Genomic DNA, 27,741 nt, shown 5'->3' with positions numbered 1-27,741 from the left:
CGCCGAGCGCTGCCGCTGCTGCAGAGCTGCTGGCCTTCTTGCTACCCAAAGCCCTGTTTCTTGGAGCAAAGGTGGCTTCTGGAAAGGAGGCCTCATTCCAGGTGTGACTCTGCACTGGACACAGGTGCTGCCTTGAGGCCCGTAAGCTCGGCCCCAGAAACGGCTCTGCTCTTTCTGTGGCAGCATGATCCACTGCCCGGGTGAGTGAGGTGGAAACTGAGCAGTTACTGTTTAGTAAAAAACAAAAGTCAGGCCCCAGACTGAGCTGCGATGTTTTTCAGCTGGTCTTTGGCTCAGTCTGTTCCCCCGGGCTCAAGCTGTGTGTCAATCCTGGGAGCGCTCGCTCGGAATAAGCACCAGCACCCGCTGCCCGTGCGCTCCCTGCGCGGCTCCTTGGGCAGCCTGCGCAGCACACAGTAGAGTTCACAGCTACTTCCACTCGTGCTTATTCCCCTTGGCCCTTGTGGCCCTTGAGCTGCTGCAGGCAGTGCTGAGGAGACACAGAGCTGGCTGGGTGCTGCTGCAGCCCTAGCTTTGGACCGGGATAACTCGGATAGGGTGTTGTCTTGCTTGCACATGCTCTAACTTGACGTGTGGGTTTGTTTTGAGGCTTGGATGTGATGCACAGAGGCAGGGACCATGCAGGGCTGCAGCTCATAGTTCTGTATCAGGTTTACGTAACAGGAAGTGCAGCAGCAGTGAGAACAGTTTCAGTCCTCACTGGGGTTTGCTGAACCACAGGGGTGGCAGCTTCTGAAATCCTCCTGCCCGAGTGGACTCTCTCTTTTGATGTGAAAAAAACGGATTCTGCAGTGTCACAAAATCAACCTGGCCAAAGTCCCCTACAGCTACAGAGCTGTAGTGAGAAGGCCAGGCACCCTTTGTAGCAGGCTAAATGTCAGGCTTGCTGCTCTTGGCCTGGGTATGACACCCATGTGTTTATTAATTCCAGATCAACCTTTGGTGCAAAGTCTCTTGTTTGCAAGCCTTCTGCTAAGCCACCTATTGCACGTGCCTTACTTAAGCCATCTTTTGCAGATGGTTTGGAGTCATTGTCAAGCGAAGAAGGGCAGCAATAGCCTTCTGCCTCCTGAAAGCACCAGCACCTTCTCATCCTACCTTGATTTTCCTTTTTGGTCTAATTATTTAGCATGCTTAAGCAGTAGCTCCCCTCCACCACCCGGCCCTGATTCCTCACTTCTGCTTTTCTGTTTACCAGCGTCCTTTTCTGGACAGCTTTTGAATGCTTCTGTTAGAGCTGTAGCTGGTTTCAAAGGGCTTTCTTCTCCGTTTCCTTGGCAGCACAAAAGTACCTTTAGTAGGTGAGAAGCTGCTGTGGATATTGCGGACTAGGCTGCCTGGTGAGATATTTAAAGGCGCTGAACTGATAATGTTAAAAAGGTGGCTGATATTTTAAGCTTGTTAAAGCTTGTGTTGATAAGCATTCCTGTCTCTTACGCAAAGTTCTCTCCATCCTCTTCCAAAATACAAACTAATTGCAAATATCAAACCAAAAGCCCTCCCCTCCCCACCCACCCTTTGCAGCACCAAGCAGGGTGCAACACAAGCTGGCTGTGGCTGGCGCTTGCTTTGTGCACAGGACGTGCCAGCAAAGAGCAGCTAAACGGGCGGTGGTGCCTGCAGGGCTGTGTTGGTGCCAGCCGCTGAGCAGAGCTTCAGCTGGGCTCGCATCGTCTGGATGCACCTGGACTTCAGCACCAAGATTTCATCCAGCTTGGTCACGAAGCTCTGAAAGTCCTGGGGAGAGAAACAAAGGGGAAGTGTGGAGAACCCCAGCAGCAGCAGGCTGGAGGCGGTCAGTCCATGTACTGCAGCAGGACCTAAAATAATCTTTTCTAACATACAGTATAACAGACTTGCTCAGTATTTCCTTATTTGATAAAGACACTAGTCAACTGAGGTGAGGTTCTACAACGCACTGAATGTACTTTGTCCATGTTCCTAACAACTCTCTCTGGCATTGCAGCTGCAATCATGAAGGTGAGCAATGATCACACAGGCACATGACATCAATCCTGGGCAAGGGGCAGGGTAGTTTTACACCAGGTTGCAGAGCAAGTCCAACTCCTGCACAGCAGGTCTGCTGAATCCAACACGAGAAACAGCTGCGATGGATGGCCCAGAGAGCACTGCCACCTGCCACAAAATTAGACAAACTGCTCCTAACACTGAAATGGAGGCAGCTCTTTTTAAGCAAGGTTTGTGTTAATGGAGGAGCAGTCAGAAAGGGGGAGCCATCGGTCAGGGCTAGGGACTTCAGCAGCTACTGTGTGACAAACAGTCCTGAAGCTCTATGGCTCTGCCCTGCAGACACGAGCACTGTGACCAACACCAACCCAGCCGCCCTGCCTTATTTTTCCTAAGCACTTTAAATTCTGCCTGCTCAGGATGTGCTCATGTGCTGGGTGTTGTCAGGAGTCTCACTGTGACCCGGGTTTCATGGCTGGAGAAGTGGCAGCTGCCTGAAAGCAACTGGAGGACAAGCTGATCTGGGAAGTCCAAGCTGATTTCCTTGCCCAAGGAAGGATCCTGCTGTGTGGGAACAGCACAGGCAGAAGCCACTCACACACTGCCACACACTGGCAAGAACAGCAGCCTCCTGCTAGCCTCAAAATGGCTGCTGCTTAGGGCAAATAAAGGGATTTGGGGGTAGCAAGGAGGAAGTTAACGTAGTTAACAAGAACAACCTGGAGTAATTTAAAGGGGAGAAAAAAAAATGTAAAAAGATGGCTTTGTAAAATCTTGATCTCTGTCACAAAGCTAATAGAGTTGGTGCCTGTTGTGGCCCTTCCTGAGCTGCTCCGGGCTCCCTGGTGCTGCACCCCACGCACGGCGCTGCCAGCTGGAGCCTGCAGCAGAGGTGCCCCATGGGGCTGCCATTCCGAATGCCCAGCAGCAAGAGCTCCCAGTGCAGCCCCGCAGCTGTGCTAGGCACAGCCATGGCTTCGATGCTGTAACGCAGCAGCGGAACCCAGCTGTACTGAGGGGACGAGGGAGGGAGGAGGGCAGGAGGCTCTCACTGGGCAATGGGGCTGCTCTGGGCTGGGGGTGTGAGGCTTGTCCCACAACAGGGACAAGCGCCCATCAGGAAGCAGGAGAAATCACAGAGCAGCATCTGAAATACTTACCATTGCTGACACCTGATTTATCAAGCACTCTTCCTTCAAGCACAAGGCGGCCATTTCGTCCAGCTGCTGCCGATGGGCTCGAATCACAGCCTGCCTGTTGAACGTGAAGTTTAGCTTTGGTCACACAGCTGCCGCTCCACCTCCAATTACTATTAAGTCCCCGGCACCCAGGCACTCGTGCACATATACACATTGTGCACACACACAGGCATATACAGACAGAGTAGCTCTTGATGCATGAGCTGTACTTGTTCAGGCTGCAGGTAAAAACCCCTTCTGATGAGGAAGGATTGCTCCGAGAGGAGTGATTCCAGCCTCATGTAGGCAGAGGCAGCACAGGAGCATGTCCTGCTTTTTACCATAGGAGGGAAAAAAGCCCCTGCCTGATAAGACCAAGAGGCTGAAAATCACTTTGGCAAAAAACCAAGCGCAGCAGGAAGGCTGCACTGCTGTTTTTGCTTCGCGTGAGTTTCCCTGGCCCTTTAGAGCATTTTAGGGGGCTGAGAGCAGCTGAGGCTGCAGGAGCTGGCAGCGGCGGTGCTGGCAGCACCCTGAGGCTGCTGCATGCTGCCTCGGGGACCGCTTTGCTGTTCTGGATGGGTTTCTTTCTGTAAGGGAGCAATAGCTCTCACCTGCTTCATAATGGGCGGTTTTGATGTATTTTAGGCACTTTCCATCTTAAAGGAAGTCAGTTCTGAGAATTTCAGCTTGTGTTATGTTATTCATTCTTCTAACGTTATCCAAGGAAGCACTAATGGAATAATTGGCTTCCTGTGAGATTTTAAAGTATCACTGAATAACAGTCAATCACATATTTACATAAGATAATGACTATTAATTATCCTTAATGTTATTAAATAATTATTTCGTAGGTTATTTGACTTCCCAACAGTTTTGAAGTGCATAAAAGTGTGAGATACAAACAAAGGCAGAAGGAACACATTCGTGTCTAGATTTCCTAAGCTCCATGTCAAACTACAGTGATAAGTAAGACTTACTGTGCCTTTTCCAGGGCTTCCCTCTGCTGCTCTCCCATCTCTGACGCAGAGCTCGGGGAGATGGTGCCAGGCAGACCTGAGGGGCTGTTTGCATTTGCTGGTGACTTAATCTCCTTGGCAGCTGATTCTGAATCTGGCAAAGGCTCTTTTGTAAAAACACTCTGCATCCATTTGTTCTTAAGCAACCCAATTTCCTCGTTTCTGAAAGATGACTTGGCTGTGTCTTCAGAACGACTCAGTCCTGACCTGGGCTGCAGTAGCCGGCTGCCTTCTTGAGAGGGGCACTGGGCTGCATGATCCATATTTCCCCCACTGGGAAAACACGGCATACCTGAAAAATATCCCTTTTCAGAAATATCAGGCTCAACGCCGTGTCCTTGATTTGGATTGGATTCTCCCAAATTATCAGTAATGTCTCTAACATCAGCATCACGCTGTCTCCTATCTGCGTACCCTCTGCACGCTGAGTTTCTGAGCAGGAAGCCACGCTCCCTCTCTCCTGTGGAGTCCCTGGATTCAGTTGCAGATGCTTCTGTTAGGGCTTCACTTCCAGCAAACAAACCGTGAAGAGTTCCTTGATTTGATGATCCTGAGGCCAGAAGGCAGCAGCAAGGCTTCACACAGCAGCCTGCGGGTGAAAACCACTTGTCCCCTGGTTGGGGAAAACGCTGCAAGACGCAGCCCCTTCCGGCACGCCGTGTTGGCTCCCCGAGCTCCAGCATGCTGTCTGTGAGAGCTCTGTTCCTCGTGCACTGCCAGGCCTCCTCCCTGGGTCCTTTCTGGGCACCAGGGATGTTCCCCTCCATCACCTGCTTCTTGTGGGGAGACTTCTCATGGTTGGAAGACACAGTCTCGGTATCAGTTGCTTCCTCATGGTCAAGAAGGGACATTGTGAGAGGGGCTGCTGCCTCAGAAGACAGCTCTGAGCAAGGACCGGAAGCTCCACATTGGCCAACTCCATTTTTTCGAGTTCTCCATTTCATGTCTCCTGCAAGAGCAGCCGGTCTATCCAAGGTGGGTTCTTCCTTCTGCCTGTGTAGGAGGTTGATCTCTCTATACTCTGGAGTCCCTGATTTTGATATGGGAGAAACACATGGGTTTGGAGCCTCCTTTTCTGGAATCAAGGGAGTTTCACTGGAATTAATGAGACATTGGTGTTTGGGTTTGTATTGTTTCAGATCATCTGGAAAATCTTTGCCATTTTTCCAGTTACAAGCAAAATCATCTTGCAGACAGTAAGGTTTTTCTGCAGTATTGCTTGGAGGGGACTCAATAGTTAAGTCATAGCTCCAATCTGATGGAGTTTTGCATCCACTTGTATTTTTAATAGATTCCTCTGTCTTTGGACAGCCTCTGCTACAATCCCAGCTGTCATCTAGTTCATGTTCTTGCATGGGAAATGAATATTTAAATAATAAATCCTGCCTCTTTTGGTCTTTCTGCTTTTCCTCAGTTCCTTGTTCTCTCTGATGAAGGAAAAATGAATGTTGGCTGCATTCACTGGGGCTCCTTCTTTTCACGCTCTTCTGACTGCAGACAGGTGAGAAAGAATCTTCACTGAAGTCACTGTCATCCAGATCTTCCAGCTGCATCCCCTCTTTGCTCTGTGCTTCTGTGGGGGTAAAGCTCAGCTCCTGTTGCACTTGAATCTCCTGGGGCTTGTACTGAGTTAAAAACCTCTCAAGAGGTTGGTAGTTTAATTTTTGCTGGAGTATAGGAGGCTGCTGAAACTGCTGGTGATAAAGACGTAAATGCTCCTCCCTTTCCTTCTGGAATGGAGAAAGGTTTGTCCATGTTTCAACACACTGTTTAGCGAAGGCATTTCCCCACTCCTGACTGTCATCAGAAGACTGATTTCCATCCCCACAGGAAAAATCTTCTCTAGAAACAAGCTGTTTCTGCACAGGTTGCACTGTCTGGACTTTCGGGGATTGGCCAGGGGGTTTATCTTGCATATTCCTGTCTCTTTGGCCACTCTCTTTTGCCTCGCTCAAGGCAGCATTTTTGATGATAAAATCCTTTGCAATGTGGGGAGTTGCAGAGTGGGGAGACAGATCATCCGCCTTCTTCTTCAGGGGCTGCCCCATGCGCAGGACGCCCTTCACCGGGCTGGTGTGGTGGAACCAGGGGGAGCTGGGGTTTGCTCTGCAGCTGTGGCCCTTGCTGACGCCCCTAGGGGTGGAGGTGAAGGGGACCCCGGGTGGCTGCAGAGCTGAAGGACATGGTTTTGTTTTCGCAGCAGCAGAAGGATGCTGAAGGCCTAGCTTCACTTTCTTTGGGGAGCTCTTTTCCCCAGGGGGCAAAGAGGGAGAGTTTTGGATACGTTTTGGAGATGCACTTCCAGCTATCCGACGTCTGTTGGTGACAGGAGTAGAACACTTGATCCCTTTTTTCAGCTCTTTGACCCTGAAAATGAGGCTGGCTTTAGATGTCATTCTCTCAGAGAATTAGCAGTGCCTTCAGAACAAAGTAATACTTTGACATATTAAGGCTAAAAACTTAATTGAACATCATGATTTATGTTTAAATTATCAGTAACTCTAGCAGGCATCAATAACACCTGTACCAAAATGCCTGAGCTTCTGGAAAGGTCTATATAGTATTTTACAGTGCTTCCTTGAACAATGCACAGAAGGGTGAGGGGCTGTAGCCAACAGTAGGCAGAGCTACAGTAGGAAGCTAAAACAAAACTCTGAGTACCAAGGTTAGCAATCCACAGCTACGGAGAGCACAGTGAGATTTTCATCACTAAAAGCTGCCATCAGAGAGGAGGAGTTTCAAGACTTGCAAATTTTTATGACCTAATGTAAGAGCAGAATAGGTAAGGATGTTATTTATATTAGAATGCTAATTGCATTTTTTGCTTAACTCACTATTTCCAATGCAATCAAAAAAGTAATATCAAATGCATTATACATTACTTTTTTCTTGCTGTTTTCCACCTTAGCAAGTCTGACCCATGTCACCCACCTGTCAGCATATCGCAAAGTGTTCAGGGTGTGCTCTGTAGCTATGTGGCTAGGTGATACATTGGCTATCATGCATGTCTTGGAATTGCCAATGAAAGAATCCTTCAAGACCTAGGAGTGGGAACAAAAAAAAAAAGTGTAAGATTCTTAGTAATTCATATATTTATTTTCAAACAATAAGGGATAAAAATTCAGAACTCACAGGATTAAGATTTGCAGTTTAAAGAATTTTTGAGGGGGTTACTGTGTATTAGACTCTGGTATACACCATTTTGCACAAAATATGTGAAGTTCTGCTCAGAACTTATAAAAAGTTAACTACGTTATCTTGTGCTTCCCATGAATTAACAGTGTGCACAGAGGCAGTCTAACATGATTCAAGTGCTGCACAGTAACTGTCTCTTTTTATGTAGTCCACATGTCTCAATTTGTCTTGTAATTCTTTGTTTACAATTTAAAATGAACACAAGTGTTAATCAGTGCTCCAAACAAGCCCTTGCACCAGGTGCCACAAGGCTGCCCATATGTTTTGAGGAATAAAGCATATGTCACAACTAGAGTGAAGAAATGTTGATCAAAACTCCCGTCTGTTACTGCACAGAGGATGCAAGATTGATGGTGGAATGGGTGGGGATGGAGGGCAGCTCTTTCGAGTCTGGTTTTGCAGATGTTCACAACATGAATATCTGCTGACAGCTGGTCCATGGGGCTGTTTGTGCAAAACAGTCACATAGGACTGAGAGGATTCAAGCATGAAGCTCAGGAGTCAGTGCACTTCTGGGAAGCTGGTACCTTTTTTCACCATGATGGTCCTCTGCATTGATTATATTTCTTGTTGGGAGTTGACCTTAACTCTGTGATTACCTTTAATATTTGGGGAAGTTATTAATTACTGTGTTTTTCAAAGCTTTAATCACAGCTATTGAATCATATCTTTTTCACGACGGCCTCCTCAGGGAAATACCTACTGCTGCCTTCTTGCTGGTTTTACCTGGGTTAGTTTGCTTTGCCGGAAAGGTGTGTGAGCATGTTCCTGATCCAGCGCCCGAATGCATTCCTTGAGCTACCAAGACAAGAGGGGGAAAAACACATCAATCATGAGCTGGAAAGCAACCGAATTTCACCATAACTAACCTACCAAATTCGCTGCTTTCCTTATGTGCCTTTGGCTCCTGCCACATGACGTCACTCACAGCGGGAACCAAACCTACATCACAGCCATCAGGTAAAGAGAAGCCATAGGCAGCTCAGGAATCAGCAGCAGGGTGCCTGCACTCACAAGCAGCAAGGTGCAGCACAGAGCACAGCTAGCCCAGCCTGTTGTCTTTATGGGATATACAAAATATGTTCAGCAAACACCCACCTTCACACTGCTGGGCATTAACAGCTGCCTGCAGCACAGGTAACTAGTCTGAAGCAGAAGCAGGTGGGTCTGTGCTATGCTATGTGTATCCCTAGGATGTTGCGGGTTGTGAATATAGAACCAAGGTTTTGGAGTTCCTCTAAAATAATTTTTCTAGAATAAGTTGTTCCTCTTCTGAAAAAGGAAAAAAACAAACACTCTGGACAGCAGCACTGTAAATTCCTTATGCCACTCTGGCAGCTATCGTTAGGCAAAAGTGGCCCAAGCAACTAAGGGCATGTTCCTCCCCACACAACTCCAGCCTCCAGCCCAGACACTGCATCTGTGTATCCTGCAAGTGGGTGCCCTGGGCTGCATTAGGAGGAGGCTGATCTCAAACCAGTTCCTCTCTGCCCCAGCAGTGGCCCAAGCCTAACCAGCGGGGAAAGCTTTGACTAGCAGCCCAATAACTACATGTACGGCGAGCTGGATTCAAGCTCACATTCAAACCTGTGCTCAGCAGGTAGTATAGATGTAGCCTGTCTGTCCAGCCAAATATTTCACTGTGTCTTTTGGTTGGCTAGTGAAAACTGCACAAAAAAAATGGAAGTGAAGCAACTCAGGGAGAGGAGATACAGCCACAGCACCCCCTCTCAACAGAGCATGAGAAGCTGGCTACAACCATGCTTTTCCCAAAACACATCTGATCTCCTTAATAACCATGACCAGAGGCAGTTCATAGTCTCAGAGATACCTCTTGAGTTATTCCTAGCCTAGAGAAAAATGACAGTTTCATATTTAAATATATACCCTCTTGGTTGTATTTTCACTGGAACAAGCACAGTAGCATCACACTCAATATCAAGCTTGGATGCTCTCTAAAATTGATAGAAGTGTGTACAGCCACGAAGCAAATCATTATAAAAGCAAATACTGAGAGAAAAATAAGCAGATCACAGGATTGTCATGGTGACATTAGCATGAAGCAATCTTTCTACGTTTAAAGGAACAATACACACTTAAAATGATACATGTTTCTCATGTTTACTGCATATTCTTACAAAGCACAGGTCTGGCAACAAGTAAATGCAAGATCATCAAATTAATATTTGATACTGCTTTTTATAACTGCTGTATCTGAGTATCTTCTACTTGAAATTAACATGCATATTAAAACAAGTAGGAAACTTCAAACTTCATACATTTTAAGACCAGAAAAGAACATTATGGTCATAAGTCAACGGAGCCAAGTTTTTACAGACTGCAGATCATGGAGACTTACTCAAAGATGGCTCTTCTAGATAATTCTGTTGCTATTAGTAGATTACCAAGCATTTACTCAGCTTCACACAACAGCAGTTAACACACACATTTAAAAACAGTTCTTTGTAAAACAAATTTACAAGCCTATGTCAAGCCTCAGTCCCTAGGAATCATCTCTGTATACAGAGATAAATGGGGATGCACTCTAACTGCGAGGGTCACACAGAAAAGCAACAGACTCAAAGTCAATCCTGACTCCACTGACACTCAGTTATTAACCAACAAGTACTCAAGAAAGTGAGAAGTACATAAATACATTTGCTTTACATGCTGTCTCCCAGTATGGATGCTATTATTCCACACTTGGAAAGGCTCTGTGCAAAATAACCTTTTCCATTTTCAAAGCAGAACAAGCCATATCCTATTTACAGCACACTAACAGCATAAACAGATGATGCTTGCATCAAGTAATTTCTGTACTGTTGATTCACACTCTCTGATTGAGTATCACCTTCCTCATTTGGGGAAGCCCTCACTTCATCAACGAAGTCATTTGAATTCATTTGAGTTAAAGGGCTTGTAAAGCCTGCTGCACAATTATTACTAGTGGCACTTCTGCTTTATCTTAGATGACATTTCTCTGCTCCTTGTCCCTCTCTGCATTACTGTGCACACTTGTAGAAGACAGTTTACATCAAGAATGCATTTCCTCCTGTTCCTTTCCACTCACATGTGAACTCCTATATCCTACACTCCTGAGTATTTAAGTTCTTTCTTCCTGATTTGTTAAAGAAGTCTGAGTTCAAGTGGTAAAAATAAGCAACAGAAACAGATGTGTTTTAGGAAACAAGTATGGCAATTTTAAGCTAATAATCTCTATAAGAGGGACATAAAATTTCTATGTAAAATATAAGGCACCTGTATTAGTACACTGAAAATTTTCTATGCTGTTTACCTGACTGGCCATAAGAATGCATTAGAAAGACTTGATTTTCATTCCACAAAATCTTTTTCCTCTAAAATGTCTTTTAGTCTTTAAACTGGGAACACTTAGTACTTAGTACTTCATTTTTTAATTTATTTCTAATTTTTCCCCTCCATGGGAATCATACATGTGCTATTCTGTGGTTTCTTTTCAAATTAAAATGCACACTAAAAATTAATTACAAAACCCTCCCCAGACAAGCTAGTAGCTTACTGCTAAAAGGCTTTGGTTTATTTCTGCTCCTTCCATTTTTGTTTGCCGATCTGAGTCTCTAGCATCAGCTGCCCTTTCACTGCCAGCCAAATCAATGAATGATATCCTAGAAAAAAACAAATTGCATTTATCTTAGGGATTTGTTTTCTTATCTAAATAAAACAAAACATGACACCATAAAATTGATTAGCAATAACTACCATTGAACAAGGAAAAATATGCACTGTAAATATCTGAGACATTGAAAAAAGCATGGAAGCAGCTACAGGAACAGTGGCAAAGTGTTCTGGCATTGACATAGTCATAACAGGCAGTCTAATTGCATGCAGTAAGAATGCTTCACAGTTGTAGGATAAAGCTATTTAAAATGTAAAGCATACATCTCTCTGGAAAAGTGCTGTGCTTGTAGCTTCCTAAGAACACATTTAAAGAAATAGTAAACTTTTTGAGTCTCCTTACAGGTAAAACAGACATCTGCCTAGGTTCAATGGGAATTCAGGGCGGTATGTACAGAAATTTCCAGTATAATAAATAATACATTGAGCTGTCACTGCTCCTGTTCCATCCTCAAATCTCTTCTACACCCCCCCATATCCCCTAGCCCTGGATGCCAGGTACTCTACTGAATGTTGCACTACATCTTCTTTTGTGCTCTTCTTCATATTCTAGAACAGCCTTGACTTCTATTACAGGTGTATTTTGGGATCCTTTCCCCTCTCCAGTTCCCCTTCTCTTTCAGCAACAAACAACAGCACACATGCCACACCTACATAAACACATACATTTCTATTTCCCAGTCTGCCTGCTCTGTTTTTGCCTTGTTCTTTTCCACTCTTTGTTGCTCTAACGTTTTGCCTTGTATTTGTAAGATGATCCTGGGGAGCAAGACTGCATCTTATTTGTTGGGAGGGCAAGTCAGCACATTTTTGAACGCTCAGATGATAATGTAAACATCTAGACATCTTTAATCAAGCTATTTTTTGGAGTTGTTTAGTCTGGAGAAAAGATGACTGAGAAAAGACACAATTACACTGTCTTTAATTATGTTAAATGACTACCATAAGCAGTACTAAGCTGCCTTTTTTTTTTGTACAAGTCTGCTGCAGGTAGCACCAGTCTCACATGCTCAAGCTATCAGAGATCATTAGGTGAGTCACAAGGAATCCTCTGACCAAAGGGAGGCTTCTGGAATAGAAACACCTCCCTCTGGGCTAGGCATTCCATGCTTTCTTTATAGACCAAAGAAAAGTGTTTTTTAGAGGCAACTCCATCTGATCTGTTTTAAGTGACTCTGCAGAATGGGCTGAATCAGGCCCCAGAAATAGCAGTGACTTGAGAAGTGATAAACTTGCATGCAGGGGGGACCCCTGCAGACATCTACCTTTGGCCAGATTAATGCCAAAAAGGAAAAGCTTTCCAGCGCTAAAGATGAAGGGATGGAATTGATTATCTCAAGATGGCAGTAAAACTCCTTCACTGGAAATCTTTAAGAACAAGTCTAACAAACATTTGCCAGAAATGGCTTAAGGATTCTTCCTGGCAGCAGAATAAGGTTATGAAACTTCTCAAAGCCCCTTTGAACCCTGTCTTCTGGTTTAACTAGCAGTTATCCACAAATTCAATCTCTCTTCTCAGTTTGCCCCCTGGATGTCCTCAAGATTGATTTCCTCATCAAATGGTGGTGGTACAGATCAGCAAGTGACCAGCCTTGACAGATTGTGCAGTTCTGTTTCTAATCTTACCTTCCAAATGTCCTGTTGGCTGTGTCTTTAATTTGGATCTGGATGATAGCATGAGATCGAGAGGAATCAGAGTTTACTCCAGTGGCTCCTGTGCTACGTTCCTTCCCCCCCTTCAAAATCACCTGGAACCAAGGGGAACAAAACACAATTAAATTGCATTTAAAACACAGTCTCTGAAGAAGATCCCATTCTCTTCAGTTTAAGTTACATTCAAAGGAACACTTCATTAGAGCCCTCAAATTTTGGTGCAGGGCAGTTGCTAAGTTAGATTGAATCCCTTCCAATGTTTCTTCGAGAACTTTATATATGGATTTGCTTGTGGTGACACTACAGAGTTCAGAGACTATTGCAGGCATTCAATCTGATTTGCAAAATATCTAGATTATAAAAGGAAAGAAAGTAGATTGAGGAGATAACCTCAGACTGAGTATATTTGTTGTCGTTTTGTTCTTGTTGTGTTTTTTCTTCTTTTAGTTTAATTTCACATTTTTATGTTGCAGACTGGTACTGTTACCCAGAAAATCAAGAGACTTACAATATAACAAGACACAGAGTGCCAAAACGTTTCTCCACAACTAAAAGCAGTAATGCCAGAGGCAAAGCTAAAGCATCAGTTATATTCAAGGTTAGCAAAAAAATAAGAAAACAAAGGGCAGAGGCACGTCAAAAGGGCAATAACATCTTCAAGATAAAATTTCAGGAAATTCTCTTTTGCAAAATTTTAAAGACTGTTGCACTAAGTGTAGCAATAACTACAGCAGGGCATTCATACAACAGAGTCATTAACTTTGCTTCTGGTAGCAAAAACAAATTTAAATATTAATCTAGGAAAATCAATATGGTGTCAGTTGACAGATGCACGTTACTCTTGCCTTTCAGTGGCTGTTGAGCCCTTATCCAGCAATAAAATGAACTGTTTTAGCAACTGAGCATTGTATCAGTGCCAAATGCACAGAAAATTTCTGAACCAAAGGCAATGACGAATTCCATTCAATGAACATTGAATAACTGAAAACATATTCAAGGCTCTTCAAATTTATCTATTGCAGGCTAGTCAAAAACACTGAGTCAAGCTAGTGACACTTCTGTTTTCAGAAGACCCTGTGGACAAAATTAGTTTTGCCAAGATACCTGTGAGAATGAAGTCATTTAATAGCTCTTCTGTGTGTGGAATGTGATAACACAGAGGAACGTTTTAATCAACCATATAGCAGATTTACAATCTAATTTGCAGAAGCATCACCAGCATGTCCTGAAGCTTGGAGTTAATGAGAGGATAAAGAACAAAATTAAATGGACTATAAGTGGGCAACACTCTGCCAATTCTAATGAGTCAATTACACTATGAGGCACTTTTAATTTACAATTCCTTACTGCAAAAGGAATTAAGCTGTGCAAAGTCAAGAAAAATGGAAAGCAGATTTAACTAGCTTTCTTAGAACAGGACAGAGCAGAACATCTGCTAATGCTCTTGTAGAGCTCAGCCAAGCAGAGAAGACAGACTGAAGCCTTGCTTGTACTGAACATCAACTACTGTTTAAAGACTCTAATTTTACAAGGCTATTTTCGTGTAGCATTGTTTAAGTAAAGTCTCCATCCTAAATCAACTCAGTTTCACAATCTTAAGTATTTTATAATTTCTAGCTTTATTGATTTTCAAATTTATATCTATTCTCCCACACTCACACACCCTTTAGAGAGAAAACATAAGCTTACAGAAGCCAAAGAAATCACACTGGAGAAATATATGAATCTATTAAACAAATTAAAAAAATAAACCCAGTTCTCTGCTGAGGTTGCCAAGCTCAGAGTCTTCAACAGGAACATACACATACAGTAGTCAACAAATATCAGTCTTCCCTGCAAATGACTCATCCCACAAATTGGTGAATTGAGTGGAAGACAAAATAAGCACCAACATAGAGGTTACCTCTAACAGTAGGTCTACAGAGTCCACCTGAACCTCTCGCAGTCCAACTATCTGAACGACGTGCTTGCTGTCTTCTCTTGCAAAAAGTCTGAAAGGGAAACAAGGTTTGCAGAAAGGGAATCTCTGAAATCAAAACAAGCACCAATGGAAACACATGTCAGTGCTATAGCACTATGTGCAATCTATTTTGAGGCTACCAATTAGGGGAGAGATAACAAGGTCATTTACTTATTTTCAGAGCTGAAGAGCTATTTCATGTTTAATAAATACTATTCATATTTCACTGTTAAAGAGTTATTAGCAATGCATTTCTGTGAAAACAGTGAGCAGTAGTATAATGAAGTAGACAAATAAATCATAATATTTACACTTTAGAGTCCCTGCCCATTTTTGAACTGCATTTCAGGCCTTTTCTAGGAAGTTGAGACTTCCTAGAAACTGTGTAACTTATGCTCTGTTGAAGTTTTCAAGATTCTTGCATGGCATGAATTTTACAGCAGCTTCCATAGTCAGAGTACAAAGCAAGTCTGCTATGAATCACACAAAAATTCATAGAATCATAGAATGCTTAAGGTTGGAAGGGACCCCTAGAGATCATCTAGTCCAACTCCCTGCACACACAGGGTCACCTAGAGCACGTGGCACAGGACTGCGTCCAAGCGGGTTTTGAAGATCTCCAGAGAAGGAGACTCCACAACTTCTTTGGGCAGCCTGTTCCAGTGCTCTGTCACCCTCACTGTTAAAAATTTTTTTAAGTTCCTGTGGAACTTTTGATGCTTCAGTTCCCAGCCATTTCCTCTAGTTGTCAGTGGCCACCACTGAAAAGAGGCCAGCATCATCCTCCTCACTCCCTCCCTTGAGGTACTTATAGAGACTGATTAGATCCCCTCTCAGCCTTCTCTTCTCCAGGCTGAACAGGCCCAGCTCCCTCAGCCTCTCCTCATAGGGCAGATGTTCCAGGCCCCTGATCATCCTTGTAGCCCTGCGCTGGACTCTCTCCAGCAGCTCCACATCCCTCTTGTACTGTGGAGCCCAGAACTGGACACAATACTCCAGATGGGGCCTCACCAGGGCTGAGTAGAGGGGCAGGATCACCTCCCTCGACCTGCTGGAGACGCTCTTCTTAATGCCCCCCAGGATCCCATTGGCCTTCTTGGCCACGAGGGCACGCTGCTGCCTCATGGTCAACTTGTCATCCACCATGACACCCAGGTCTTTCTCCGCAGCGTTGCTCTCCAGAAGGTTGGTCCCCAGCCTGTACTGGTGTCTGGGGTTATTCCTCCCCAGGTGCAGGACGTTGCACTTGGCCTTGTTGAATTGCATGAGGTTTTTCACCGCCCAGTTGTCCAGTCTGTCCAGGTCCCTCTGGATGGCAGCGCAGCCCTCTGGGGTATCAGCTACTCCTCCCAGTTTGGTATCATCAGCAAACTTGCTGAGGGAGCACTCTGTGCCTTCATCCAGGTCATTGATGAATAAATTGAACAGGACTGGACCGAGGACTGACCCCTGGGGGACCCCGCTAGCTACAGGCCTCCAACTGGACTCTGCACCGCGGATCACCACCCCCTGGGCTCTGCCGTCCAACCAGTTCCTAATCCACCTCACTGTCCACTCATCTATCCCGCACTTCCGGAGCTCGCCCAGGAGGATGTTGTGAGGGACGGTGTCAAAAGCCTTGGTGAAGTCGAGATAGACAACATGCACCGCTCTCCCCTCATCTGTGCAGCTGGTCATTCCATCATAGAAGGCTATCAGGTTAGTCAAGCATGATTTCCCCTTGGTGAATCCATGCTGACTACTCTTGAGCACCTCCCTTGTCCTCCACATGCCTGGAGGCAACAGCCGGTATGAGCCGTTCCATCACTTTTCCAGGGACGGAGGTGAGGCTGACTGGCCTGTAGTTGCCTGGGTCCTCCTTCTTGCTTTTTTTGAAGACTGTCATGACATTGGCCTTCTTCCAGTCCTCTGGCACCTCCCTGGTTCTCCAGGATCTTTCAAAGATGATGGAGAGTGGCTTAGCTATGACATCTATCAGCTCCTGCAGCACTCTGGGGTGCATCCCATCAGCACCCATGGATTTGTGGGTATCGAGTTTCCTTAGGTGCTCACTGACCCAATTCTCCTCTACCCAGGGCAAGTCGTCTTCTCTCCAGGCTTCTTCTCTTGTCCCTAGGGCTTGGGGCTCTAAAGGGCTGCCCTTGGTAAACACTGAAGCAAAGAAGGCATTCAGCAACTCTGCTTTTTCTGTGTTCTTCGTAACCAGGGTGCCCATCCTGTTCACCAGCGGACTCACATTTTCCCTGATCTTCCTTTTGCTGTTAATATATTTGAAGAAGTTTTTCTTGTTATTTTTAACATCCCTTGCCAGATTGCGTTCCAAATGCTCGTTAGCTTTCCTTGTCGCATCTCTGCATTCCCTGACTACGTTCCCGTGTTTCTCCCAGGGGGCCTGTCCTTTTTTCCGCATTCTGTATACTGCTGCCTTCTGCTTGAGCATTGCCACAAGTTCCCTGCTCACCCACGCAGGTCTCCTGCCCCCTCTGCCTGACTCCTTACACACAGGGATGCCCTGTTGCTGGGCATGGAGGAAGTGCGGCTTGAAAACTAACCAGCTCTCTTGGGCCCCTCTTCCTTCTAGAGCACTAGCCCATGGAATTCCTCCGAGGAGGTCTCTGAAGAGGCTGAAGTTGGCCCTCCTGAAGTCCATCGTTGCAAGGCTACTTACAGCCCTGCCTCCTCCTCGTTGAATCCTGAACTCCACCAACTCATGGTCACTGCAGCCGAGGCTACCCCCCACCTTCACATCTCCTCTCTATTTGTTAGCACGAAATTAAATGTTATAAATGCTATGCAGGAAGAACATAGCCAGGACATCTGTGGCAGAGAAGCTTTAAACTCTCCCATCTGTGATATGTAACATAGCTAATGGACAAACAGAGAATACTGTTTGCCTTCCCTAGTAAAATCACTCCTGACAGCAGATTATACTAGCTGGTTTATATCCAAAGAGAAGCCCATGAATGATCATTCAGTATTAGAAAGATCCTTCAAGGCTGTTCTGGAGAAAGGGAACACACACTTGCATGTACACATATGCGTAAAGGAGCTTGCAGAAATAGGTGAGCAGATGCTTGCTCTCCGAGGTTGAATGCCTTGAACCGTCCAGAACGGATGGCCTTAGCGTCCTGCTCTCAAGCCTGCTAAAGGCCTCCAGATGAGTGGCAATGCTCTGTCAAGATCACACTGGAAAGATTTCACTGCTGAGATCTTAACTGGCATTTGAAATTTAAAACCATAGTAGTTGGTAACTCAGAATAACTAGGGATGTTCTCAATTGTCTTGCTGCTCCACTGCAGGTGGAGCTCCTGTGGGAGCACACATCCCTCCAAACAGGTCTTGGGCTGGAGAGTGTCAGAAACTTCTGCTGGAGGGTGACAGCAATGCCACCTGCAGAGCTGTGCTCTGGTTGAGTCACTGGACTGCCAGGTAAAGGAGCTGAGGGATAGGCTGAGCAGACCCTGCAGTCCAAGGCAGAACAAGGGAAGCACTGAAGGATCCTCAGAGGGGGCAGGGGCAAGAGCCCATTTGCACAGGAAGAGGGATGCCCAGAGGCTGTGTTCAAGCATAGGGAAAACAGGGACCACACAACAGTGATCAACAGAAAGACTTCTGGCAACAGGAGGACTCCTTCTCTACCTGCAGATGTTAAGCTGTTACCTTATGCATAGTGGAGTGTAAGCAAAAGTGTGAGTTCCCATGTCAGAGAGGGCCCTCATTTTTACATGTTTTTTAGCCCCATAAAAATAACACCAACCAGAAGCCCCTATCAGTATTTGGTGCCAGATTTTGCTGTCCTCTTTCACTGACTCACTCCCAGAAACAATCCTAAATAAATATGTAAAATTAGTAATATATTAAATGTAATTGCACAAATCAGTAACAAAGTGATTTATAAACAGTAGCCCATCAATTCATAACCCTAGTTTTACAGCAATATGCCACTTTATTTACATACCTCTTCCTTCCATTTAGCAGGTCATAAAGCTGTCCACAGTAGATCTCATAAAAACTGATTAAGACAAGGAGATCTTTCCTTGATTGTGGTGCTTCCAGGTGTCTGAAGATGTCCTTGGCAGCCAAGGCATACAGGCCTGGGTTCCGGTGAGTACCTATCATAGTGTAAGTCTTGCCAGCACCAGTCTGTCCATATGCAAAGCACGTTGCATTGCCTCTGTAATGATAAATCATATTTTTAGTGCCACATCTGCTGTATTCATGTCTATTAAAAGAGATTCTGCAATGTAAATACATAGAGATGATCCTCAGCAATGAGGCTTGGTTTGCACCTCCATCTGGGAAACTGCAAAACATCTAACAGCAACTCCCAAGCACATCCTATGGAGAGCTGGCATGTCACAGAGTGCTGGTTCTCTTGCTTTTTTCCTGATGCCAAAAATGCATTTACAGAAGCTAGTGACACATTAATATTTTTCCAACTGTTTAGATGCTACAGAGATATTGCAGGATTATGAATGGGAATCCTTTTGATTATGAATCACAAAAAAATGCCCATGACAAAAGCATGAAACAGCCACAAGTCAGGTTCTGTATTAACAGACAGTGTTCTCCAAAATTAAGGCCCAAGCACTATAAATGCCTGAGCAAAGTCAGTTTATTACAAGCTGCAGCCCTGCATGCAGGCAAGTCAATCTGGCAACTTGTTGCTGCCTAGAGGAAGGTTTTGCTGTTCCATTCCTCTGCTGTTAGTTGTGTGACCTACAGCATCCTCTGTGCTGGCTCTGACCTTTGATTTTATGTTACTGAAACAGCAGAAAGCTTCCCTATTTTTCAGGTTATTTTTCTGCTGTTTCAGTGGAGTAAAGGAACTCTTGCGGGATCACAAAACATTTCAAACTGGCTTCATTTTACCCATTAGAGTGTGGCTAGGTGGAGGGAAAGGAAGGTGATCATTCCCTTTCAGTGGCAGGGAGGTGTTAGGTACCCACATGTCAGCTCTGAGGGTTCCTAAAACACTAAGTTTGTTCCAGGTTACTGCATCTTTTTGATCATGTTACTTTAACATTATAAGAGAGATGCTAATAAAACATCAAGCAGGTTATGGCTCTGCAGCCTTGCAAGCCCTTCAGGGGGAAGCTGAGAAAAAACAGCAGCTTCTCTTTTGGTGACATGACTGGCTTTGTTGTAATGCGAATCTCTGTAGTGATTATTATATAGCAGGCAAAAAACCTTATTCTCCCTCTTTCACTTTTCTTTCCTCAATAGCATGATGCTGTTTCTCTGCTGATGATACTTAAGAGAATTTTAGTAACAGAAAGCTCATTTTATCAGTGTTCAGCATGGACATGTCATTCTTGTCTTCAAAGATGCAAAATATAATTATACTCACGCTTGTTACATTGCATGAAAATAAGATTATCTATGTACAGTCACCATCAATTTTCTGTTAATCAGGAAGCATATAATTACTATTAACCCTCTAAAAATACAAATCAATAATATAAAAATAAACCACAAGCTTCTTACAGTTTCTATTTCCATGTGAACTGTACAAGTACATGGAAAACTGTCTCACGATCACCTCATGAAAAGAGCTAATATCGTTTCTCTACAGATGAGTAAATCAAGGCATTAGACAGTTTGCTCTATACCACACATTTGTTAGCAGAGAGCTTAGACTCAAGGAACCCTAACACCTTTTTTGTTTCGTTTTGTTCTAGATAGTCCATCTTGTCTCCTTGTTATAGCTGAGTCCCAGTTTTCATTTCTTCTCATTGAATGTGAAGAATCTTTTTCCTGATTTATTTTATCAAAATTGCAGGCCAAATGGGAAGGACATGGGGGAAAGGAGAAATGAATGTACTTGCAAAAGATGAAAGAGTAAAAGGAAAACTAAAACAATATATGAAATTGGAAAACAAAAAGGTAGAAAATAAAAATGTATGCACTGATGCCCTACCCGTTGAAAATATGCTGAATGAGAGGATGAGCTGTCTTCATATACACATCCTGATTGGTACATGACTCCCCAAAGACTTCATCAAAATAAAAGACATGCTGAAAAATAAACATGATCTTTACATGAAAAGGAATATGTCTTACTTCACCCTCATTACAAGACAAATTATAAGACGAGAAGTTATTACATGGATTTACAGTATGGATATGGCCTTCCATGACATACTTCCTATTGGCCAATATGGATTTAGAGCAAGATTTCTATTACCAGAACGAAACAAACTAGCAGTTATTTCAGTGCTGGGATACCACAGTGACAGGCACCACACAAATGCCAAATATAGAGGAGGGAGTGGGGTGGAATGGCTGCATGTGTCACACTGTAAAAGGTGGTATATGAACCAGGCTGGAGAGCTTCAAACTGATTTTTTACTGGATACTCTGAACAGTTGTTCCCAGGATCCAGACTGTAAAAATAACACCAAGCAGAGAGAGCAGGACTTGCTGCTCTCTAGAAATCAGTTCTGTCCCTGGTGCTGTCGGTCAAAACTGAGAATTTGAACTATGACAGCACAAGATCCTTGGGATTTAGAAACAAAGGCAAAAGGAGAACTTAATTTTCAGACATATTTGAGAACTAGGAAGGGGAGAGGGTGAAGGTATAAGTGATTCATTGGAACAAAATACAATGTTGAAATAGCATGAAAAGGAAATTCCCCACTGAAGTACCTTGGAAAGCTTTTAGGTGACTCAGCAGTAGGCAGTTCTAGTGCAACAGTGGCATTAGCAGAGGGTTTTATTTTGTCAGGGGCAAAGCAAGCTGCAAGAGACATGCTTTGGGGGACATAAAATGCTCAAGTTTTCGCCACAAGCTGGTACAAATCAGGAGCAATTCAAATACAGTCAAGTTGAGCTGATAGAAGAGCCCACCAACTATTTTATGCAAGCAATACAAACCACCTTTTTGTGTTTCCCCTCAATGAAATCCCAAGGTGATTCCTGTCTGTGTCCATCCTTAGCACAATTTGCTTTATCCCACAATGCAAGTGACTGGCCCATAAACATAAAATGTAAACGCAGCACATTACCTGTAAAATATATTGTGTGAGATCAACTGCCTCCTTCTTCTCATGAAGAAGTAGAGTTTCTTTATTTTTCACTGTGATGATGTTAACCTCCCCACGTCGCTCCTCTCTTAGGCCCAGGGGACGTTTTCGGACACACACTCGGATTTTTTCACTCTCTGTCCACGGAGTTTCCTTCTCAGAGGTGCTCGATCTACAACAACATTGAAGTTTTGTATTTTAAAACCAAGCTACTACACATTGCAGAATATATATAAATATAACTTGGATTTCTAGCTTTACCAGATAAATATTTCTGTCACATTCACTCAAAAAAACTCTCCTTGTGACATGGTGCAGATTCTGCTGTTTGCTTGATTTTGTTTGTTTTTCTAAATAGACTAACAACTTTTGTCCACTTCATTAAAATAATAGTAATGTTTCTACAACTATGTTCCTGAGCTTGTTGCTGGACTGTCATATCTTCAATTGTCCAGAAACATATGCTCCAAACTGGCAAAACATACAACTTTACTTAAACTTTCTTGCTGGAATTATTCTCAGGAGTTATTAGTCCCTTAATTCGGTTAATTATAAAAGTGTCTGTCTATAAAAGTGTCTGTCAGACTTAAAAGTCTGTTAAGTATAATAGTATAAACAGATCTTGAAAAGAATATTTAGTTACTTTTCTCCTTATACCAACTTTTGTTCATTCAGTTATAAGCTGTCAGGTGTGTTGCAAGTAGATGTTTCAGGTCAGGAACCTAGACAGTGTTACCACGTTTTTACTCACTTCAAAGAAAACTCGAAATACCGATCTCTTCATTATCTCCTCTTTGGTCTTCTATCCAACTTGTTCTTTTTACCATAAAATTATGCTCTTTTGCAGAGCAGGCAAGTTGTGCTCTTGTCCTTTGGCAAGTCTATTTCAGTTCCCTTCCAGACACCTTGGATGAATTAAGTCATTTCTCATTTTATATTAATTGAACTGCTGGGTAAGTCATTTTGCAATGCAGCACAAGGAATATGCTTGAATTTAACTGAACATATTCATTTCACTTTCCCTTTTTCAAGCTGCCTTCAACCAAATAAATAATGATTTTCTGCCTGGATTTGAATGTCAAATGGTCAGAAACAATTTAGTCAAGTCCTGACTTACCTGAAAGTACTATTTCTGCCATGCTATCCAAGTGCCCTTCCACAATCTCTTAATGTTGTGATTAAAAACCAATACAGACTAGCTGTCTACTAAATTAAAAAAAAAAAAAACACAGCAAAGGTACGAGTTATTCAATATCACATTACAACTACAAGCTTGTAATGTCATTGCTGCTGTGCTGCATGATTCCTCAGAAGCGCTCAATATGCAGGCAGAAATCTCAAGATGTAGTCTTCAAAGAGTTCACACAAGGAATTTTTTCTTGAGTCTGTATTCCCATTAATTTTAGCATGGTTTTCCTATGGTGACCAGGATGAGGCCCTGTATTTTAGATGGAAATGTCTTTCCCCTGAAACACCAAGATACATGAAATAAGATACTTCAGCTTATAAGCCACTATAAGCTTATGGATATCAGTGGCACCAGATGTTGCCAACAAATGATGAGACACTTACTTCTCATTTCACCAGAGGCTGAATTTGGTTATCTGTGTGGAAAGCTTTGGAGCTTAAGGGAGAAAGGACTGATTACAACATTTGGAGAATGGAAAAACTGAAAATGTGGTCATTCTGTTTATGCCAGAAAACGCATAAATTATTTCTTGTAGAGGTGCACATTTATTTGCAAGTATCTTGTACAGGGACACAGTATGTTTGAATTCTGTATGCTGAATGCCAAGTTTAATTTTCTATTAACTTTCCCTAAATAGAAATTATATTTTATGACAAGATATACTTGTATATTATTTGGAAAAAAATACTCAAAAAATATTGTTAGAAACCTAATTAGACAAAAGCCAGCAGAACCCCATGTCCTATCTGCTGACATGAAAATTAAGTGATTTGCTGTAGGCAAATGGAAAATATATTTAAGCATATTTAAAAAGTTATTTATCTTTCCTCAGTCTTAAATTGACCCACTGTCCACAGATACTTGTAGGTGAGACTAGATTGGTCTTAACAGTGGCCAAATCCCAAGGTGACTCGGGAAGGGATTCCGTGAAGATGGACACTCGCAAGTCAGGAGCCACCAGCCCAAGAGCGCGCAGGCTGGCGCCAAGCCTGGAATGCAGAGCATGTGCTCTGCACCCTAAGCAGGAAAGAGAAACTCAGGCATGTCAGGAGGATGCAGGAAGCCCATGGGATGAACCCCAGTGCTAAGCACAGAGGAATGTGCTCAGGGGAACAAGGGAAGAAAGTGATAACAATGGAGAGCTTGGCCCTGGTGTAGGATTCTGGATCTCAAACTCCTCCAGCTGGTCCATTAGGTTATATTTTATTTTTCACTTTCCAACCCTATGAACTCTGGTCTTTCTGTTGCACCTTGGCTTGGTTTCCAGAGGGGACACAGAATGTACCAAGATGCCAACTCTGTACTTAGGTTAGTGGACTCCTCTGAAAGGCAGGAGTGGCGGCAGTGAAATCTTTCCCTGGTCTAAATACTGATCTCTCATATCACAGTTAAGTGCTCTAACTGTGAGGGACCCCAGTGCTTTCCCACTGCGGCAGCAGCATCTGCTCCATCCAGGCTTTGCACATCCTCAACCGAGCTGTGATCAATCCTGACTCCATGGATCCTTCCATACTCCATTTTTCCCACCACATCACACAGCTCCTTTGCCTGCAGGAAGTGGTCACCACCCAATAAGCCAATTAAAGTTATATTGTGCATTAAAAATATTCCTGGGCTGATTTACCAGGGGGCCAAAATAACTGTAGCCCCCTGTTAGCAATACTGGGAACAGTGTGAATGTTGCAGAACATGTGCCCAGGGAGCAGCTGCAAGCTTCCCTCTCACCACTGTCTGTATCCAACCCTAGTTACACATTTCTTTTTAAAGCGCTAGTTCAAAAACTGACATAGAAATATAACTATCAGAGTATCCATCATTTTTACTGAAAAAAAAAGCTTTGCAGATTTACCATCAGCAGGTAATGCTATATTTTGGAAAATAATATTTTGCAAGATAGATGGAAAAAAAAAAAGAGAGAAAAAAAGACTGGCCAAAACATCAGGAAAACAAAGGCTTATATCCTACAAGACAGTGAAAACTATTCTTAGACAATCTTGGAAAGTAGCAGCTGGTGAATACAAATGATTCTTTCTACTGGAGGTGGAGATTGTGAAGTATTTGTTACAACATCCCCTCCCTATAAGACCTTATACTTTCTATACAACTTTAGTAGGATTACAGTTTGTGTATTTGAATTTGATAAAGACAGATTCTCTTCCCCAGTGCAGAAATTACTAATTAAGATTAACTTGAAATATGGTAAAATAAAGGGGATGAATTATTACCTGATGCAAGAATGAGGTAGTCCATAATTATACCCTGAAATATGAGTTATTCTTTGTATTATGGGAGTTTCAGAATCCCCCAAGAGAGGAGCAATATCATCAGATACTGTAGTATGGTCTAGTTCATTTTTTGTGCATATTCCAGGAGTATTTAAGTCTCTTCTAGTTATTCTAATCAGCTCTGAATCATGTGGTGGAATGTGTCCCAGCATTTCCACTAGACTGTCCCTTTCTTCATTGGCACAGAAATCAGATGGACCGTATGATTCAAGTTCAGAGTCCTTAGCAGCTCCAGCATTTTTATCAAAGAAGGACTCAAAATGCAGTTGTCTGCGGGGACCTGATCTGGTCACCTGAGGCTCAACAATAAGGCCACTTGTTTGGAAATCTTGCTTGTGTAAGTCCGCTCTGTCTTCCTCTTCTTGCATAATTTTGATTATTCTAATGAGCTGAAACAGACGTTTGCGGTCATTCATGTTGTGGACTCCCAGTTTGGTATAATCCTTCATGGAAACCTTGGCAAGCTCGTCGATCTTCTGAAGACCAAAAGCAGCAAAATGGGGATAGTATTTCTCAAGTTCTGCCTCACAAAGGCATTCATAAAGGCATGATGCCATCTTCAAGCTAAAGTCTACAAGAAATCAAACAGAGGAAATATTAGATTCGTATGAAATATCATGGCTAACAAAGTTATTATCGAAGTAACTACACATTTCCCCAAATGAAACCGTATTTTAAAATGATAGAGAAGTGCACAATACACATTTACTTACTGCTGCAGAGCTCCTACACGTCTGATGTCTACTTGATAAATGCCGCAGCTACTGAAACCCTGTCCTTAAGCTACAGAATGTAAAATGCCTAATTTTAGATACTCAACTTAATATCAGGGCATGTGGTCTAGTGTGGTTCTGCAGCTATCCTTGGTTAGCTAACCAAAGGAAAGAAATTGCATTTGTCCTCACCTCAGATTGAGTTATTAAGACTGTTCCAAGATCTTATAGATGAACTACAGCAAAGTTGTCATTTTACGTTTCCCGTAAGAGTAACTTTCTACTAAATTTCATGCATCTTGTGAGCACTTCTAAGTATACTTGATAGAATATCCAAAATATTATGCAAAACCTGAAACATAGGATTTATCTGAATCTGTATTTGCTACTGGAAGTCTGTATTGTATTCTTGGGAAACCCAGAAAACTGACAGGCATGACTGAAAAGTTAGTGACAAAAAAATCCTAAACACATGTATTCCTAACAATTCATTTTGATGCTGTTTGTAACCAGCCGTATTGTACAGCTGTATATCTGTATACTGGCAGATATTTTTACTTATTCTGTAAAATGGAAAAATGATAGCACTTCAAATATCCATTGCTCATTGCCTGCTTACTCGTTTGTCCAGTCTAGGACCTTAGTAATTACAAATCTTTCTCAATTTAGGAAGTGCCAATATCATTCAACAAAAACAAGTTACTTAAGACAAAAGGTTTTTAGACCCCCCTGTAATGCAGGATAAGTTCTTTAGCATTTTTTACAGGCATCTCTACAATAATATTATATAAGAAAATAAGGCCATTACATATTACCCCAAGGCTGATTTTATGTCATTGAAGTTATTACACACACAATTGTAATAAAAATAGCAAAATAATAAAGTTTCTATTAAAATGCTGTTTGCATAAGATATGAGAAAAGCCAAAAGATGCAGTACAGGCCAACTAAAACAATTTTGCAACTGGCACCTAAGCTGTAAGTAGTGGTTAACCATAATAAAATTATGTGAGTCAGTAGCAACAAGCTTCAAGATAAAACAAGTGTTACACAGGCAGACTTTTTGGTGCACATGTGATGCAAATCTGAGCCTTGAGGTAAAGCCAGAGCTGCTGCTGCTGTGGTTATTATCCAGCAAGGGGAAAACAAAACCCACAATGAGGATGGTGAATCCAAAGATCACACAGTTTAACCATTACACATGCATAAAATCTCTCACAAACATTCACAATTTCCCAAAGTCTTTAACATCTGCGATTGCACAAGAGCTTTTTCATTTAGAGAATGTTTTTGAAAAATGCATCTTACATAAGATATTTAAAAAGATAAAACAGGTCCTCTGAAAAAACTGTTTTTGCTCTGCCAGAGGAAACCTCTTTTGTTTGATAAAAGGAGCAGATTCCTCTCACCCATTCTTGCTACGAATTCTAAGTTATATTTACATCATTGCATAAGCTTTAGTTAAGAACAGACCAATAAAATGTGCAAAATCTAATCCCATGTTGACTTCTACTTGAATGACCATGTTGGGCATAACCTTCTGGAGAGGAGAAAAAATGAGAAAGAAGAAAAAGGAGACATTTTTCCAAAGTGCAAGCAACAGACAAGAGTGGAAACAATTAATTACCCACAATTCAACATGGAGCGAGATTGCATATTAAAGGAATCCGGGAAAGTTTTTGAAGAGTTTTGGAAAGCTTTTATTCAATTGATTGTATTAAGTCACAATTTGAAGCTTGGTGTTCAAAGTACTTAGCTTCTTATAAGGATGCTTGTATAGGCCTCTGTTTACCAAAGTTGTTTAACTCTTTAATCAGACTTCAGCTGCTTATCTGGACTCCGTTGGAGGTAATGCTGGAGCCACGAAAATGATTAAGGGAC

At 42.9% G+C, this 27,741-nt stretch overlaps 1 protein-coding gene across 1 annotated transcript; it reads right to left on the bottom strand.

Annotated features, from left to right (window-relative positions):
* Positions 1-1,620: 1,620 nt before the first annotated feature.
* On the bottom strand, positions 1,621-25,714 carry KIF24 (kinesin family member 24). The gene is made up of 12 exons (XM_010213340.2): positions 25,088-25,714; positions 21,656-21,845; positions 20,569-20,666; positions 18,607-18,822; positions 14,592-14,679; positions 12,662-12,783; positions 10,920-11,025; positions 8,108-8,179; positions 7,118-7,227; positions 4,148-6,553; positions 3,150-3,243; positions 1,621-1,758 (listed from the first exon to the last, which is right to left on the bottom strand). The coding sequence occupies exons 1-12, from the start codon at positions 25,702-25,704 to the stop codon at positions 1,621-1,623; spliced, it is 4,257 nt and encodes a 1,418-aa protein (XP_010211642.2). The 5' UTR covers positions 25,705-25,714.
* Between the last annotated feature and the right edge of the window lie 2,027 nt (positions 25,715-27,741).

Source organism: Tinamus guttatus, unplaced genomic scaffold (assembly GCF_059628265.1).
Source record: "Tinamus guttatus ecotype Peru unplaced genomic scaffold, ASM5962826v1 Tinamus_guttatus_pri_ptg000081l, whole genome shotgun sequence".
Lineage (NCBI taxonomy): Eukaryota > Metazoa > Chordata > Aves > Tinamiformes > Tinamidae > Tinamus > Tinamus guttatus.
This window is presented reverse-complemented; position numbering and strand designations above follow the sequence as displayed.